General features: G+C 48.3%; 1 protein-coding gene and 1 long non-coding RNA gene across 3 annotated transcripts; one reads left to right on the forward strand and one right to left on the reverse strand.

Annotated features, from left to right (window-relative positions):
• Positions 1–7,780: 7,780 nt before the first annotated feature.
• On the reverse strand, positions 7,781–16,770 carry LOC123046615 (E3 ubiquitin-protein ligase RNF14-like). The gene is made up of 6 exons (XM_044470013.1): positions 16,581–16,770; positions 15,777–15,851; positions 15,314–15,673; positions 8,977–9,348; positions 8,094–8,417; positions 7,781–7,972 (listed from the first exon to the last, which is right to left on the reverse strand). Exons 1-6 carry the CDS (start codon positions 16,731–16,733, stop codon positions 7,787–7,789), a joined length of 1,470 nt encoding a protein of 489 aa, XP_044325948.1. The 5' UTR covers positions 16,734–16,770; the 3' UTR covers positions 7,781–7,786.
• Positions 10,969–14,585, forward strand: LOC123046616 (uncharacterized). 2 transcript variants are annotated; one of them, XR_006422472.1, is made up of 4 exons: positions 10,969–11,245; positions 11,345–11,407; positions 11,822–11,904; positions 12,559–14,585. It is a non-coding gene; the product is annotated as an uncharacterized lncRNA (long non-coding RNA). The 2 variants fall into 2 exon arrangements; XR_006422471.1 differs by having other exon boundaries at positions 11,822–14,585.
• Positions 16,771–17,418: the final 648 nt, after the last annotated feature.

A 17,418-nucleotide genomic window follows, 5' to 3' on the forward strand; every position in this document is an offset into this window, starting at 1 on the left:
CAGTCTTTTTGGTAAATTTGGTGACCATGTGGGGGAGGGTGGTTGATGAAATATACCCTTTGGTAACTTTTTGTGTGAATAACATGATAACTCACACATCACAGTCTGATAACTTATATGCCCCAATCCTAATAACTTTGGCGACGGTGGTGAGTGGTGGGGGAGGGTTGTTGACGAAATATACCTCCAGTAACTTTTTTGTCAATATCATGGTAACTCACACATCATAGACCTGATAACTTTGGTGTGTGTGGGGGGTGAGGGGGGGTGATCAAGTATCCCCCGGTAACTTTCGTGTGAATAGCATGGTAACTCACACATAGGAGACCCGAAACTTAGTCGCTTCCGTTACTGAAATATGTCCCAGTAACTTTTTGTTGTCGAAACATACCCCAATGTGAAGTTACCACTACCCCCATGCTAAAGTTATCGTGCTTTTCATTATATAGTCATTAACCTTCTCATATTATAGTTATCAGGCTTATTATAGTATAGTTATCATGTTGCTCAAGTCATAGTTATCACGCTGGTCATGCCAAAGTTACCAAGCAAAAACAATTATTATCGCTGATATGACAGAAAAAAGAAAGGTTAAAATAACCTTGTTTATATTCAATAGACAACAACTAAGGGTGGCTCAGTTGGTTATTGGGCTCAAACTCTAACGAATAGACCTGGGTTCAAGTCCCCTTTCTAACACTTTTATTTTCTTTTCATATTATGTAGCCAAAAAACCAGAAAAACCACTAGCGATTTACTATTGGCGTATACGGTTTTTGAGAGAAGAAGAAAAATCGGTGGAATCGAGGGTGCTCGCGAGAGGAAGCTACGGTCGTGCGGATCTGTCGCTAACGACCAGTCGACTGGTCGTTAGCACAGTCCTTTTAAGAATACCTTGTGATAGCCACGCACACCTTTGTCTACTTCCTTCGTAGGTCATTATTTCACCCTTCATGTTAAGGGGCCCCGGTTTTTAGTTTCGCCCCAGGCCCCCGATTTCTCAGGACCGGCCCTGCACTCTCCTCGTGGGCCATCTCCTCGGCCTCCATGGCCACTTGCTCAGCCGATTTGCCTCTGTCCATCTCATCGACATTACCATAACCCATGTTGGTGGGAGCGGGGTCTGCAGGTAAAAGTAACAGCTTGTCTGAATCGAACGTGGTAGCACGCCACTCATCGACATCTACGTCGTAGCCGAAGTCACTTTCGTCGTCGTATTTCGTCTGCTCGATCATATGCTGCTTCTCCTCGGCCTCCATGGCTAATTGGTCGGCTGGTTTGCCTCCGTCCATCTCGTCCATATTACCATAGCCTGTGTTGTTTGCTGAGATATGTATTTAGCACATGTATTCTTGTACTTCAAGTCTTCTTCTTGTGTATAGTTGAGGATATGACTTGTCCTATGTACTATATATACTTGTGCATATGCACCTATCAATACATTGAAAGTTGCATCATATTCCTCCACATGGTATCAGCCTAACCCTCGATCCCAGCCCTAGCCGTGTCGCCGTCGCCTCTCCCTGGCCGCCGCCGCTCCCGCTGTCCCACGCCGCCGCCTCCCCGGCCGCCGCGCCTCCTCCCTCCCCACCACAACCCTCCCACCGCCGCACCTCCACCCTCCCGCGCCCGGCCACTCACCCCGAGCCACCTCCTCTCCAAAACCCTAACACCCTCTTGCCCCCATCTCGCGCCGCCATCCCGCCCTTGCTGCCATGTCGGCCCTCGGGACTTCCTCCTCCTCCAGCGCACCCCCTAGCAACCCCTTCGATTCCTCCTAGGGGCCCGAACCTGATGAGCCCCAAGCCGCCGACATCCGCAACATCCACCTCTCCGATCATGTCCCCATCATCCTCTCCCACGCCTCCGCAAACTACTATGCCTGGAAAACCTACTTCAATCTCCTCTTCCGTGAGTACAACCTTCGTGATCATGTGGACGGTCTCGCCAATTTCTTCGCTGGCGCCCACGACGCCAACTGGCTCGCCATCGACGCCACCCTCATTCGGTGGTTCTTCGTCACCGTCTTTCCGGACATCTTCCACACTGTTGTTCGCGATGGGGTGATGCCTACACGGTGTGGACCAAGATCAATGGCCTCTTCACTGACAACAAGCTTCAACGGATTGTTTTCTTGCAGCAGGAATTTTTTGGGTGTCACCAGAACGACTCCACCATCGACGCCTTTTGTCTCCGTCTCAAGACCCTCTCCGACGAGCTCAACGACGTCGGGTTCAAGGTGGGCGACGAGCTTCTCCTCTCGACGCTCACCGCCGGCCTCAACGAGGACTTCGGCAACGCCGCCTCCAACCTCACCCTCATGGCCAACCCTACTTACGAGTGGGCGGTGGCCTATCTTCGCCTTGAGGAGCGGCGGATGAAGCATCTTCGCACCCATGCCGTCCACACCGCGCTCACCGCCGGCCTCTCCGCCGGTGCCTCTACACCACCCTCGGCGCCCCGTCCTCCGGCCGTCCCGCACCCTACGCCGATGCCGCAGCCGCCCCAACCACCGCGCAACGGTGGGAACGGCGGCAACCGTCGCCGCGGTCACGGCGGTCAACGCTAAGGCGGAGGCAAAGGCGGCGGCGGCGGCGGTCAAGCTCCCCAGCAGCAGCCCCGCCACCCTGGGCCGGCGGCTACAACCCTTGGACGGGGGTCGTGCACGCATACAGTATGCCAGTGCCGCGGCCCCCCGCCCCGGGCATCCTCGGCCCCCGCCCGAGCACCCACCAGGCGCTCCTGGCCGCACCTCTCGGTGCGCACGGCGCCCCTCCTGTCGCGCCCTCCTACGGCGCGTACGGCGCCCCCTACAATGACCCGGCCCTTCTAGCGGCGCTGCAGCAGCCGCCACCCTACTCTGGTGGTGGCGGTGATTGGATTATGGACTCCGGTGCCACCGCTCATATGTCCGCTCATCCGGGTAACCTCTCCTCCGTCCATCCCACTTCACTCCCTCCCGCATCATCATCGGTAACGGTGTTGGTCTTCCCATCTCTCATGTCGGTTCTGCACCCTTTCCTTCTAACTCTTGACCTCTTTCTCTTAATAATGTCATTGTTTCTCCTTATCTTATTCAGAACTTAGTTTCCGTTCGTAATCTTTCTCGTGACAATTTTGTAACTGTGGAATTTGACGAAGTTGGCTTTTCTATTAAGGACGCTCGCACCAGAATGATTCTTCACCATTGTGACAATCCCGGCGACCTCTACCCAGTTCAGTCGTCGTCATCTCCGGGTGGTCCTCGAGCTTTTTCCGCCGGTGTCGATCTTTGGCATGCTCGTCTCGGGCATCCTAGCACTTCTTCACTTCGTCAAATAATGAGAGGATTTTCTTTTTCATGTAATAAAACGGCCGTTCACTCCTGTGAATCCTGCCGGTTAGGCAAACATGTTCGCCTTCCTTTTAGTTCCTCTTCCACAGTTTCATCTTTTCCGTTTGAGTTGATTCACAGCGATGTATGGACATCTCCAGTACCTAGTAATTCTGGTTATCTTTATTATCTTGTTATACTGGATGATTACTCTCACCTTGTGTGTACATTTCCTCTTCGTAGGAAATCCAATGTCGCCGCCACTCTCATTGCATTCTATGCTTATGTCTCCACACAGTTCGGGCGACCCATACTCTCACTTCAAACCGACAACGGGAAAGAATTCGACAATCTCACCATCCGCCATCTTCTTTCCTCCCACGGCACCGTGTTTCGCCTCACGTGTCCATACACCTCCCAGCAGAATGGCCGTGTCGAGCGCATCCTACGCACCCTCAATGAGTGTGTGCGTACCCATCTTTTCCATGCCTACATTCCCTCTCGGTTTTGGCCAGATGCCCTCGCCACCGCCACCCTCCTACTTAACCTCCGGCCATGCCGTCCGCGCTGGAACTACGCGCATCACCATCTCTTATATGGCACTCCTCCCCCTCCTACGATGGTCTCCGAATTTTTGGTTGTCGTGGCTACCCCAACACCACCGCCACCACCTCTCATAAACTCGCTCCTCATTCTGTTCCATGTGTCTTCCTTGGTTACCCGGCCAACACTAAGGGTTATCGCTGCTATGACCCCGTGTCTCACCGTGTCATCACCTCACGGCATGTATACTTTGATGAGCTTGTGTTTCCCTTTGCACAGGAACAGGTGGCACCGTCTTCCCCTCCCGCGACAGGTTCTCCTCCGCGCCGCCGCCCGCTGCTGGCCTTGGGTGCTCTGGCACCCCCGCCCGCGACACCCTCCTCCGGATCGGGGCCATCCACGGCTCCCTCCTCCGGTTCGACGCCCTCGTCGCCTGGAGCCGCGTCGACGTCGTCCACGTCGCCCCGGTCCCCCGCCATGCATGCTGGGCCGCATGTTGGGCCGCCGGCTGGGCCGGCCCCTACTGGCGCAGCCTCCCCTGGCGCGGCGTTGACCCCGCCTCTGTTGCCTGCTGGCACGATCGCGGCCCTGTCGTCGCCTGGTTCTCCCGACGCTGCGGCTTCGTCCTCCGCTCGGCCCGCCTCTCCCGTCAACGCCGTGGAGGCCACCGCCTCTCCCGTGGACGCCGTGGATGCCACGGCCTCGCCGCCACCCGCGGCTGCTCCGATGGCCGGCCCCGTCACATGCTCGCGCACCGGTGTTTTTCGCCCGAGCTCCCACTATGCGGATGACTACGTCTGCAGCGCCTCGACGTCCGCTCCTTCCCCGCTGCGTCCTCGGTTCGGACCGCTCTCTGCGACCCTCTTTGGATGGCCACCATGCATGAGGAGTTTGACACTTTGCAGCGGAACCGGACTTGGCAGCTTGTTCCCCGTCCCCGGCACGCTAATGTGATCACCGGGAAGTGGGTCTTCAAACACAAGCTTCGTCCCGACGACACTCTTGATCGCTACAAGGCGCGTTGGGTTGTTCGTGGTTTCCGGCAACGCGCCGGTGTGGACTTCACTGACACCTTCGCTCCACTTGTTAAGCCCGGGACGATCCGCACTATTTTACAGTTGGCGGTCTCTCGTGCATGGCTGGTTCATCAGATGGACGTCTCCAACGCGTTCCTCCATGGTCATCTTGAGGAGCAGGTCTTCTGTCAGCAGCCCACGGGGTTTGTTGATCCGGCGTGTCCTGATCATGTGTGTCTACTCTCACGCTCATTATATGGGCTCAAGCAGGCTCCTCGTGCCTGGTACCAGCGCATCGCAGCGTTTCTTCACCAACTCGGCTTCCGCTCTACACGCTTCGATGCTTCGCTGTTTGTTTATCACCAGGGCATCGACACGGCGTATTTGCTGCTCTATGTTGACGACATCATCCTGACAGCATGCACTTCTGAGCTCCTTCGCCGGCTTACAGATCGTCTCCGTGCTGAGTTTGCCATCAAGGACTTGGGCCCGTTGCACTACTTCCTCGGTGTTGAAGTGGTGCGTCGTCCTGATGGTTTCTTTCTTCATCAACGGAAGTACGCTCATGAGCTCCTCGACCGTGCTGGCATGCTTAACTGCAAACCAGCTGTCACTCCTGTCGACACGAAGGCCAAGCTCTCTGCTACTGATGGTACTCCTGCTTCGGATGCTGGCTTCTACCGGTCCATTGTTGGTGCTCTCCAGTACCTCACTCTCACTCGACCGGAGCTTCAGTACGCGATTCAGCAGGTCTGCCTGCATATGCATGCTCCTCGAGATGTTCACTGGACTGCCGTTAAGCGGATTCTCCGCTACATCCGCGGTGCTATGGATCTTGGTCTTACTCTGCGCGCCTCCACTGCCACTGATCTGGTTGCCTACTCCGACGCCGACTGGGTTGGCTGCCCGGACACCCGTCGATCTACTTCGGGTTACTGCATCTTCCTTGGACCGTCCCTGGTGTCGTGGTCGTCCAAGCGGCGGCACACTGTCTCGCGGTCTAGCACCGAGGCTGAGTACCGCGTTGTGGCTAACGTTGTTGCTGAGTGCTCCTGGCTCCGTCAGCTTCTTCACGAGCTCTCATGTCCTGTTGAGAAGGCCACGGTCGTCTACTGCGACAACGTCTCCGCCGTCTACCTCTCCGCCAACCCGGTTCATCATCGTCGCACCAAGCACATTGAGCTTGATATCCATTTTGTTCGGGATCAGGTGGCTCTTGGCCATGTTCGTGTTCTGCATGTTCCCACCTCCCAACAATTTGCTGACATCATGATCAAAGGCTTGCCTACGACGTCTTTCGAGGAATTCTGGTCCAGTCTCTGCATCAGCAACGGTGTCGCTTTGACTGCCGGGGGGGTGTTGAGATATGCATTTAGCACATGTATTCTTGTACTCCAAGTCTCCTTCTTGTGTATAGTTGAGGATATGACTTGCCCTATATACTATATATACTTGTGCATATGCACCTATCAATACATTGAGAGTTGCATCCTATTCCTCTACATTGTTGATGAGCACGGGACCTGCAGCTTCAAGTAGCAGCTTGATATCGCGGCCGTCAGTTTTGGCGACGGTGGTGGGAGTGGGATCTGCAGCTTCGACATTGTCGGAGTAGGATCTGCCTCTGTCCATCTCCTCCTTGACATCACCCATCTATTTCGGTTTCTGGCGGGAGCCCCCGCCGATCAGCCGATGGAAGATGGATAACCAAGGGAAGCTTACTCCACCGGGTACAGATTAGAGGGGATTGATTGGGTAGTTGTAGGCGCACTATATGCGGCACCGAGTCGGAGATGGATTCCATGTGTGGTGGGCCGGCTTACAAATCCGACAGGGTCTTTTTTTTTTAACATCAGTACAGACACAAGCGCTCATATACACGTGCATACACTGACCCCTATGAACGCACACACGCACATGGTCTTTTTTTGGTAGAGTGAAGTCTGTAAAAAAGAAAGAAAACTTGACTCAGAGCCAAAAAGAAAGAAAACTTGACTCAGAGCCGACTTGCGATCTGGATATGGCGGACATCCCTACTTGTTTTTAACGGGAAAGAAGTTACGGAAATAATAAATCCTGAATGTTCGGATTTTAAGCATGGCAACCCAAACGTTTTTTATGGCAACTTTAGTTGACGTGAGGATTGGCAAACATGGCAATTTTCTGACAAAAGACGAGTTGAGACAAAATTGTCATGTTTTAACCACTGAACTTGCTAGTTGCTACCTCATGCCAACTAAAGTTGCCATGAAAAAATATTCAGGATTACATGCTTAAAATCCAAACGGGATTTGTTAGGGTCTAAAAGTTATGGCATTGTTTTTCTTTATTACAATTTTGGGTAATCGCATCCATATTAAAAAGGGTCACCACATTCTTATCCACAACTCATTCCTCAAACCAAACAAACAAAAGATTATCTTCAACCACTTGACATCCCACACAATCAAACAAAAAATATGGCTATCCCTAGCCGGGTGGTTAGGGATACGGAGAGATGATGGTATCACCGACCATCCAACAAAGTGATGATCCGTATCAACGGTCCAACGTTTCCAACCACAAGTTCTTAAAAAAATGTGAGAGGGGCAACCAAGTAATAAATCTTAATTCCTTAAACATTATGTTGTACTGAATCTAGCAGGCTTTGCAATAATACAACCGATGCTCCCGAACATTATGATGTACTGAATCCAGCAAGCTTTGCAACAATACAACTGATGCTCCCCAACCTACAAGCACCAATGTCGTGAATTCAGAGGTTCACTGATCTTCAGTAACATGTTCCATAAAAAATAGGTTGTACGTGTAACTATTGCTATTCCAGACTGTATATATGCATGTAACATCACAAAAATAAACATGTAAGAACAGAGTAATGTAGCCCAAACCAATGCTCCCCCTTTGTATCATTTCACACAAGTTCTGATCCAGAGTCATCATTTTTCTTTGTTCTAGTCTGAGCGACCACGGGGTCGACAGTGTGCTGTTTGCACCCTCTGGGGCCATAGTGCTCTGAGCTCTTCCGCACCACCTTCCGACAAAGAGCACAGTAATGAACTTGGCATGCCAAGCACAGGATGTGGTTGTTGTTCCCCATCTGCTCATATCAGAGTCAGTGATTTTTTCCCGTAGGAAAAAGAGTCAGTGAATTCATTTCCCAACACCAGGTGAAAAAATGATGAAAAAGACTGATATCTGAAAAGCCAAAACAACTTTACCTTGTGATGTGGCTGGTGGCATTTCGGGCACGGATGTTGTTTGAAGCTGGCGGACAGTCTCACTCTTGCTTCTTTCTGTATCTCGACATCTTTAATAAAATCAACAGCCCTGACATTATTTCTTCCAGCAAGGTCATAGTCAAACTGTTTACCACATTTCCTGCAAAGCATGTGGTTACAGCCAGACACACGTGTAATGGCGATACCACAATGGGGACATGGAACGGAAGAACGGAGCACTTCCTTGATGCTAAATATTTCATTTGCCAAGCTAATTATCATGCCAACTTCGCCTTTGCTCAAGCGGCGCACCTTTGCACGTTCCTGCGTAAAATAAGCACATATTGATAATTGTGATCTCAATAGAAATCTAATTGCATTGATCAACCGAACATATATTACTGGGAACGCACCATATTCTATAATAGCCTTAAGTACAAGAATGTGTTACCCTCAAATCAAAAATTAGTATGTGCAAAGTTATTGTGTCCAAAATACTTGTAAAGCCTCTATGTAGACCAAAAGAAAAACGTTTTACGATGATAAATTCGAGAGGAGGACATGTCCAGTCGTCTACATACTACACTCATCCCAAATTTCAACGTCCAGCACTTCAGCAGGGCACATGGCTCAATTCTCAATACTTACGGTTTTATGTTTTTAATACATCCCTAAGTCCCTGTGTTCTGTATGTCCTAAGTTGGACTTGAACCTTCACAGCTACTCCCTCCGTCCCATAATATAAGAACGTTTTTGACATTAGTGTAGTGTCAAAAACGTTCTTATATTATGGGACAGAGGGAGTAATATTTATGGCAAATGAGAATCTGTATTGTTTAGCTGCAATTTAAATAGAGCATGTCATGGTAGATCCATTTACTACCTGTAAGGTGAGAAGTTTTTCTTCTGGAGTAAGAATAATGCAGCTCCTCCCTGTGTGACAAGGCTCTCTGCAGCGGGTGCAGAAGTTGAAGAGGCAATTGGAGCATCTGGCTTTATCCTCGTCTAACAGGCAAGCTGTTCCACATCTTGGACAGTACGCTACATCAGCCATTGAATCTAGAGCCTTCTGAAGCATCAAGCTTTCGCACCGTTCAAAATCTGCATCTCCTAGCAACCTCTTCAATAGATTAGGAGGAATAATGCCTCCACACTTGTCATCAGGGCACACCAATTTTAGTACTGTTCCTTCCTTGAGATGAATCCTTGAGTAAGTCTCCATGCACCTCTGGCAAAAGTAATGCTGGCATGGAAGCTTTACAAAATCAACGCCTAAGGGTAATCAAAAGACACAGATTTAGTTCTTACAAGATCCAGTCTCCTGACATGATGGAACTTAGATTGCCCAAGATTAATTGATTATTTCACAGATGGGTGACACATGGACATGATTATCTACGGTAAGTTTAGGCTTTTGAATGGTTCCTTGGTTCAATTAGCAGAGGCTCAATTGTGTACATAATTAGTGAAACGCAGTGACACATGGACACTACATTTTTTATTGCTGTACATAATTAGTAGAGGCTCAATTGTGCCTTGACGAATATGCGAAAAATGATACTCCTTCCTCCCCAAAATATAAGGTGCTGGTTGACTTTGCTTGTCTTTGTTGCACAACTTTGACTATGATTTTCACATATTGCATGACAGACATATGAAATAAAAAAAATTGCAAGACAAATAGGACGATGCCATTATACATCTTCAAACCATGTTTTGCAAGACATATATATTAGTGGTCAAAGTCGTGCATCAAAGACTGTGCAAAGTCAATCGTGCCTTATATTTTGGGAAGGAGGGAGTATTTTTGTCAGGTTTAACATGTTGTGCCATGACGAGTACTAAATAGTTGAAACAAATTTTGAACAAATATTATATTCTAGTTATGTGATATTTTTCCCAAATTGCGGTCAATATAGGCTCGAATTCGTGCTCATTAAATCATGGAGCCCCAATTCAGCATCCAATGTATATATTTTGAAATGATAAATGGTAAGCCCTGAAAAAATTACTATGTGCAGAACACAGCATATTCAGACGAAAAAAGTAGAGATAATTTTAACATATAATGAGGCTAGTCAACTCGTTTCCACGGTTGTCCCTCGATTTGCTTCAGTTTCGATCGTTGGATGTTGGTCAAACAGAAGTTTTATTGGTTGGTTGACGTTGGATCTTCGGCTGTTCTTGTTTTGACCGCGGGGTGAGTTCATGCAGCCCATGACCTGTGGGCTCGGCCTCTCATCAGATTGGCTGGGTGAGCCTTTTTCGGGTGCTGGGCGACCGATCCTGCCGCGCCGCGTGCGCGATCGTCATGGACGGGCATGCGTTGTGGGCGTTGCGCGTTTCCCGGTCACCCCGTCTGTGGTTCCTGCTCGCCCGCTGTAGGTGGGCCTGCTTTCTCCTAGGTCCCGCGTGTCAGTATCGTGGTTGTGGTTTTTTATGTGCGAGCGGCCTCCCGCGTCTGGATTGGCTCGTGATTCTGCTGACCGTGGCTCACGTATGGGATTCTGCTGACCGTGGCGCGCGTATGGAGCGGCCGCTATCGCCATGCCGCGTCGCTTCGTGATACTGGTCAAACTGTTTTTTCCTGCGGGTCGTTTGTTACCGTTCGCTGGCGCGTTCCTCACTGTCCGGTGGGTCACTTAGCCACTGCCTCTTGGGTCCCGCTTCCCTTGACCCCGCTCGTCATTGGGAATCAACTTTTTTTTCCCTGTGTTCGTTTTGACCCGTCGCCCATCTCTGCGCCCTCTGTTCGGGTGGGTGGTTTCTCTGTTTGGGTTGGTGCTCGATTGGGTTTGCTCGTCCGCATGTTTGTTGCGGCCGTGCTGCTGACTGTGGGCACCACGCCGGGATGGGCCCACTGGTCTGTGACTCGCCCGCGTGGCTTGCTGGGTGCCATGCTGCTGTACCCGACGCGCGGCCGGGGCGCGGTGGACGTGCGTGTGTCACTCCGTGGGGCCGCTGCCGCGTCACGTACGCCTGCCATGGCCAGGCTCCTCAATTTCCCCCATTTCTTCTTCTCCTGCTTCTCATTCTGTGCACGCTCGCTTCGCCCACTCGCTGCGCGCTCTCTTCGTCGCCTCGCTCCGTCTTGTTCGAACGCCCTGTCCTCCGGCTCTGCACCATGGCCACCCGTTCCTCCATTGGTTGAGGTTCTTTCTATTCCGCTCCTCTGGTTCTTCCCTGCCGTTGTTCGTTATTTCTACGATTTGCTGATCTGGTCTGTTTCCATTTGCTCCCTTCGTGCGCAGCTTCCTTGGATTTCGCGTTGGCTCCTTCGTAGGAGCGTGGCTTGTTCTGTCCTTGCTGTCCAGGTTAGTGCGCGCCTTCTCTGCTTCTCTACGGGTGCATGCCTGTTAGGTGTTTGATGAAATGCGCGAGGATTGCTCGATGAATGCTGCCGCGTGTTTTCATCTTGCGTTAGTTGTGCATGGTTCGCGGTGTCAGTTACTGCGTCTTGTATGAGGATATGATGATGCTGATGCTTTTGTTTCCATCGTTGCGCCTGTTTTGGAATACCATTGCAGCACAGTGTGCTTTCAGTGCTCGTTGCTTTCTCCTGTGTTCTGATCTCTTATGTAGTACTAATGATCTTTATGGACTGGTTATTTGACGATGGCGTGTGATCTTTTATCTTTCGGTACAGTTGGTTTGTTTTTTATAGTTCCTATATAGTTGCATTTGCATGCCGTTGTTCTGTACTGATTATTTCCCTTTCTATTTTACAGGTTGTTCCATCTTGCTAATTTGGTGCAGAATCTCCGTTTAGCTCATCGCCGCGTCTTCATTCTGCTCGTTGGGTCGCGTCAAGGTTTGCTGTTTTGATCTCTGCCTGTCTTGCTGCTCTACTTTCTGTGTGTGCTTTCATGTTCTATAGCCTCCTAATCGTTTGTTCCGGACATGGCCGGGTGTCGTGTACTTTATTATATATTTCGTTCTTTCATGCCAGCAGGATGTGTGCGTTTGTTTGGGTTATTATTCCTATTTTGGAGGCTGTGGTGGTCGAGTGCGCTTTGCCATCCCTTTTGCACCTGTGTGAGGTCGCAGAAGATGGCTCTGTCCTTGCTGGGTGGAGCTTGAGCTTCCTGGGGATGGTTCTGGTGGAGTGCCTCGGCGAGAGTTTTTTGGAGCTCGGCCTGGTGTGGGTTCATGAATGCTTTCCTGTAACTGAATGCTTCTTATTAAGCATGCTTTAAAGCTAGAGTCTTTGACTGCTCGAGTGGCTGTGTCAACGCAAGATAAAAACAAAACTCCCCTATATTATGAAGTGAACCCTACCTTATTATATGTGTGTATATTGTTCAGTTATTGCTTGCTCTCCGCGGGATCAGTTATTGTTTGCTCTTCTATGTGTGCTATACTGCTTTGTAACATGCAGTCGTTTTTCTCTTTTTGGATTGCCTATTTTTTGTTTCCTTTTTGAAGTTTTATTCCCTCTGCTAACTGTCTTATTTTTTGATACCAGTGTGGCCTCTGGGCTGCTTGTGTCTCCTTGGCCCATTTATTCGTGATGCAAGGAAATGGCCTCTGTGTTGTCCCCTCCTGCAGCCGTTACATGTAGCCCCTTGGCTGAAACCTGATACCATTGTACAACAGTGCAAGTGTCTTGCCTGATGGTCTTTAAAAAATTCTTATACACGAATGGCTGGACTGATTTTTTCAACATAATAAGTACTTGTTTTCTACAGTTGGTAGCATATATATAGCTTACGGAGATCTCATGTAACAGAAACAGACATCTAAGTTGAAACTTGGGGATCATCTTATAGCCTCATGTTCACTTCTCTCCCTTTTATTTCATCTCATAACGTCGTTTAAGCATAAGTTCAGTTTCATTTGCTCAAGTTGGAACTGTGGTGTACCTCTCGATGAGTATGCTACTGAGAGGGTTTAGATCAGAGAACTAAACAAGCTGTGGGTCAGTGGCTAACCAAATGCCACTGCCATACATCTCTTTATCACTTGGATACTAGCAGCAAATCAAAATGAGCAGGGAGGAAACAACACTGGTTTTTAGTAGATATATGTCTGTGATTTACTTGCAATGTTGTTCCTTGCAAAACTGTTCCTTGCAATCCTGAAATGATTTCTCAAAATATGGGAAAATTTACATTCTAAAAACTGTACGCACACTGAGTGAAGCATATATATAATGCTATTATAACATAGGTCAGGTAGATATATATAATTTTCTATACACAAATTGTTATAGTATGATTTTATTAGAACAGAGGTCGGGTATTGCCATGACGTACATTGTGATTTCAGTTTTCATCAATGTCGCTCTTATTATTATCTCTTTGTAGCTTCATATAAAATTAGTGTTGACATGGTCATTTTACAGAATGAGTGAAAATGGTAGGTTGGTAGAATCATAACCTGTGAGTTCCTTAAGAAGTTTTTTTCATTATCTGTAATATATTGTTTAGGGCCAGTTAAGATGTGTAGTCGAAAAATATGAGTAAAATAGTGAATATTTTGCATTGCCTTGGTGTTTAGTATGTCTATTGCATAATCCTTTTTTGCTTCTCTTTTCAAAGCAAGGACCAGGCTGGGAACATATGTTTATAATGAAGTTCTTTCATTGCAGACTGCAGACTGCATAGTAACTTCATGTTCTTAGTGGCGATCCATTAGCAGCAGACCTTGCCCATGAGCTAATGGCAGTCCATGTAAATGCCTTTAATTCTTACACTTTATCTTACACTTGAATACTTGTCAGTGGTACTGCTAGCCTTTTACCTTTGTAATACATAGTAGGAAATTTCTGAAGCTTTATCTTGCCATATGTATCTAATTTGTTGTTGGCCGTATTAGAAATAATCAATAATTTCGCCACGTGGGAGCTCATGCTTGTGGGCAAGTTGTCTGGCTAAATTTCTCTGTACATACACTTCTTTCTTTAGAGAACTAGAATTGTTTGATACTGGCAGTTTATGTCGAGCTGCCTAAGGTACATGCTTTTTTTCTCCTTTTCTCTAATCCTTCCTTTACATGTTGGTACGTTTTATAGCCAGGTTCAGATCGGTGATATCCGTGCCAATGGATGAGGTATGACAATATTTGTCTTATTTACTGCTTGCATACATAGTGAGTTCATTCATCCTACTACTGACTAAAACGTACAGTTACATACTCAATGAAGTTGATCTTGGGCTCAACCCTTTAACTCCAGCCTGCAACTGCTGGAAGTTTCCTGGCTAAGAAGCACTGAGAAAAGGATTACTGAAGCGGTGACTGGGTGGGTACACCTGAGGCGATTGATGTCAAGATCCTGAGCATGTGGAATTGGAATTTCGTTTGTCGAGTCCTGGCACCAGTATTGTTGGCTGTTTTGTTAACTTTCCCCCCCTGTTTATGGGAGATCCTTTAGGAGCTGTAGGCGCTAAACAACACCTAAGTTTCATTCATGCAACCATGAAGGTTTTGGGGGATGACACTCTTGCTCTCAGAAAAGGTTCTATACACAATTTCATTCCATAGGTTCTGGGAGATCCTTTGTGTAAATAATAGCTTGCAAAAACGTCGTACATTGCATGTCGGAGGAGTATTACTTATCCATGTTAACATTGTGAATGATAAGTTACATAAGGGAGAAACTTTATCACCAAATAAAGGCTTTGATATGCAAATAATTCTCTGTACAATGTCAAGATCATACACCCATAAGTTGAGAAAAATAATGGCTTTAAGTTCTTAGTTTAATTGGGCTTTTCCTCCATTCTGCTTCAAGTTCTCGACCGTTTGAATAAAGTGAAGATAATTACAATCACATTTTCTCTCGCCTTGCTACATCTTGATGTTAGTAGGCTGAAAATGACATTACATATTTTAAAAGAAACATCCTTATCTTTAAGAATTACAGAGATACAAACAATTACTACATTGGAAAACCACCATGTTTCCTATTCAAGGGAATTAAACCATGGATATATTTTTTTCATCGCGCACATGGATTTAGCGTGCCTCTGCGCCATTTGACGCAACGGGTCCACTAGTATAATGCAGAGCATAGTGCAAGAAATGAGCCCCAGGAAGAGTACCCGAGCATCAACTAGAGCATTCAAGTTACCTGTGTACTCGCTGAAGCAAATCATGCAGGCATGAAGCCCGTGGAGAAAGGATTCATGGCATTGCTCCTCATTGTAGCTGATCAACTGTTGAACGACAGACTCTGCAGACAAAATCTCTCCCACAACCCGAAAATCCACTTGACTGACCGCACTATGAGGCTGTCGTATGACTATTCCGTTGTCAAAACCAAGATGAAAAAGCATAGAGCTCTGCAGCCAATGCACCCACTCATAAACAACTTCCTGTTCAGCTTGTTGCGCCCAGATCAAGTCGAGCATGTGACAAAGGGAGGAGACCTTCACATTATCCAACCATTGTACACCGAGAGTGAAGTATGGAGGATGATGGCTTGGGTACGATGGAGGCATGAGGCATGTCAGTGATAGCGGAGCCAAGTGCTTGACACTGAAGTTTTCAAGGAACTGGCTCTTTGGGTCATCATCATCACCCTGGAATGGTTCTACGGTAACAGTGATACCATCTGGAATTTCACAATTAACCTGAATCTGCGAATAATTAAAAATGGAAAAAACAATAATCATGGTTTTTGTGTGTCGATGATAGTTACTGATTCCTGGGAGTCTGGGGCCAATTAAAAAACAGTTGTACCTGGAAAGATCGCGGTCCAGCCTTTTCACCAAAAATGCATATCTTGTCTCCATAAATTGCCTCCAGCGCTAACATCTAAGAAACAAATAAGATATCCCAGAATAAGGTTACCTCAGCATTTACTCTTTGAAAACTCGGTATAATTTTTTCACATCCAGTTTGAGACGACCAATGCTCATTCTCTGTTTCTGAACACGGGTTGTTTTGTATAAGAAAATTTATGGGGTTTTTGCCTTGAAGAGAAGAGAACTCCTATGCAGTAAATTAATTTGCTTATGAAACTATATTCAGATAATGTTTGTTAACCAATGTCGGAACTTCCTCTGTTTTTTTCTTTCTTTTTTTGTTGTGAGTGGAACTTCCTCTGTTTTGATATCCTGCACACCAGAAGCCTGGAAGTGACACTCCAATTCTGAAACCAACTTTCCTAGAGTATTGTATGCATGCCTTCAGTTTGGAACCTGCTTAGCTGAACGGCAGAGCAGCAAAATACTTGGATCTTACAGTCAAGTCGCAGCATATTCCAAATCACAACCTGTGCGTGACACAAGAGGACCACAAAAACTGAATGGATGTTCCTGTTTTTCTGCTCAGCTACAGCGAAATTGCACTACACTAGACCTTTTCTGCTACCTCTACCTTCCAGTGTTAGGGTTTGCGGTCTGAAATTACACAAGAGCTTTGGAAAATTTGGAGGAGTCAGTGGACGCCGCGACCAGGGGAGGGGTTTGCAGTGCGAAATCGGCCCAAGGGTTTATCTGTAACGAGGTTTAGGGCGAAGCACGGAGTTTCAGGAGGGGGCACCTCGTCTTGCTGGAGCTGGTCGTTGGAGCGCAGCTGCTCGTCCGACAGATCGGGCTCCACTCCCTCCTCGCGACCCCGCAGCGCCATCTCGCGGAGCATCCTCGCCGCCTCCGGCGAGAGGTCGTGGTCGTGGTCGCGCTGAGCGATCTCCATCCAGGGCTCTGCTGCGGGTCGCCGGTTCGTTGTTAGCCGCGACTTGCGACAGTACGCACGGGGAATTTGGTGTTTAGAGTATAGCTGGCCAAACGGGCCGTGCTAAACAGGCCAGCCCGCAAGCACGCCGGCACGGCCCGTCATGGGCCAGGCACGGCACAGGCTAAACGGGCCGTGCCCGGCACGCGGCACGCTTTGGGCCATGCCTGGGCCTGGAGCCTGGGCACGCGGGCCGGCACGACACGGCCCGTTTAATTTTTTATATATTTTTCAGAATTTTTATATATATATACCTAAAATATAGTCTAATAGGCCTAAAAACCAGCCCAGCAGACTAAAAATGTGCAGCCCAGCGTGCTAAATGGGTCATCGGGCCGGCCCGTTTACTAATCAGGCCGTGCCTGGGCCAAGGAGCAGCGCCCGTGGGCCGGCACGGCACGGCCCGGCTATTAAACGTGCCAGGCACGATTAGCATAGGCCGGGCCGTGCAGTGCCGGGCCGGCCCGTTTGGCCAGGTCTGGTTTAGAGGCTTTTTTATTTTGACAGCAGGATTTTTTTTTAAGAATTGACAGCAAGAGTTTAGTGTCTACAAAATTGTGTGCTTCTGATTTTCTTTATAAAAGCAAGACTCTATTCATTAACTAGTAGAGTGTCCGTGCGTTGCCACGGGCTCTTGAAATAGTTT

Source organism: Triticum aestivum, chromosome 2B (genome assembly GCF_018294505.1).
Source record: "Triticum aestivum cultivar Chinese Spring chromosome 2B, IWGSC CS RefSeq v2.1, whole genome shotgun sequence".
NCBI classification, from domain to species: Eukaryota; Viridiplantae; Streptophyta; class Magnoliopsida; order Poales; family Poaceae; genus Triticum; species Triticum aestivum.

Bases quoted from the DNA above. Each gene is read 5' to 3' on its own strand.
- LOC123046615 (XM_044470013.1), bottom strand. From the start codon at position 16,733: ATGGAGATCGCTCAGCGCGACCACGACCACGACCTCTCGCCGGAGGCG. The intron at 9,349-15,313 runs GTCAGTCAAGTG...GATTTTGTAAAG, and splicing joins TACGACAGCCTCATAGTGCG to CTTCCATGCCAGCATTACTT. The intron at 7,973-8,093 runs GTAAAGTTGTTT...TGATATGAGCAG, and splicing joins GCCACCAGCCACATCACAAG to ATGGGGAACAACAACCACAT.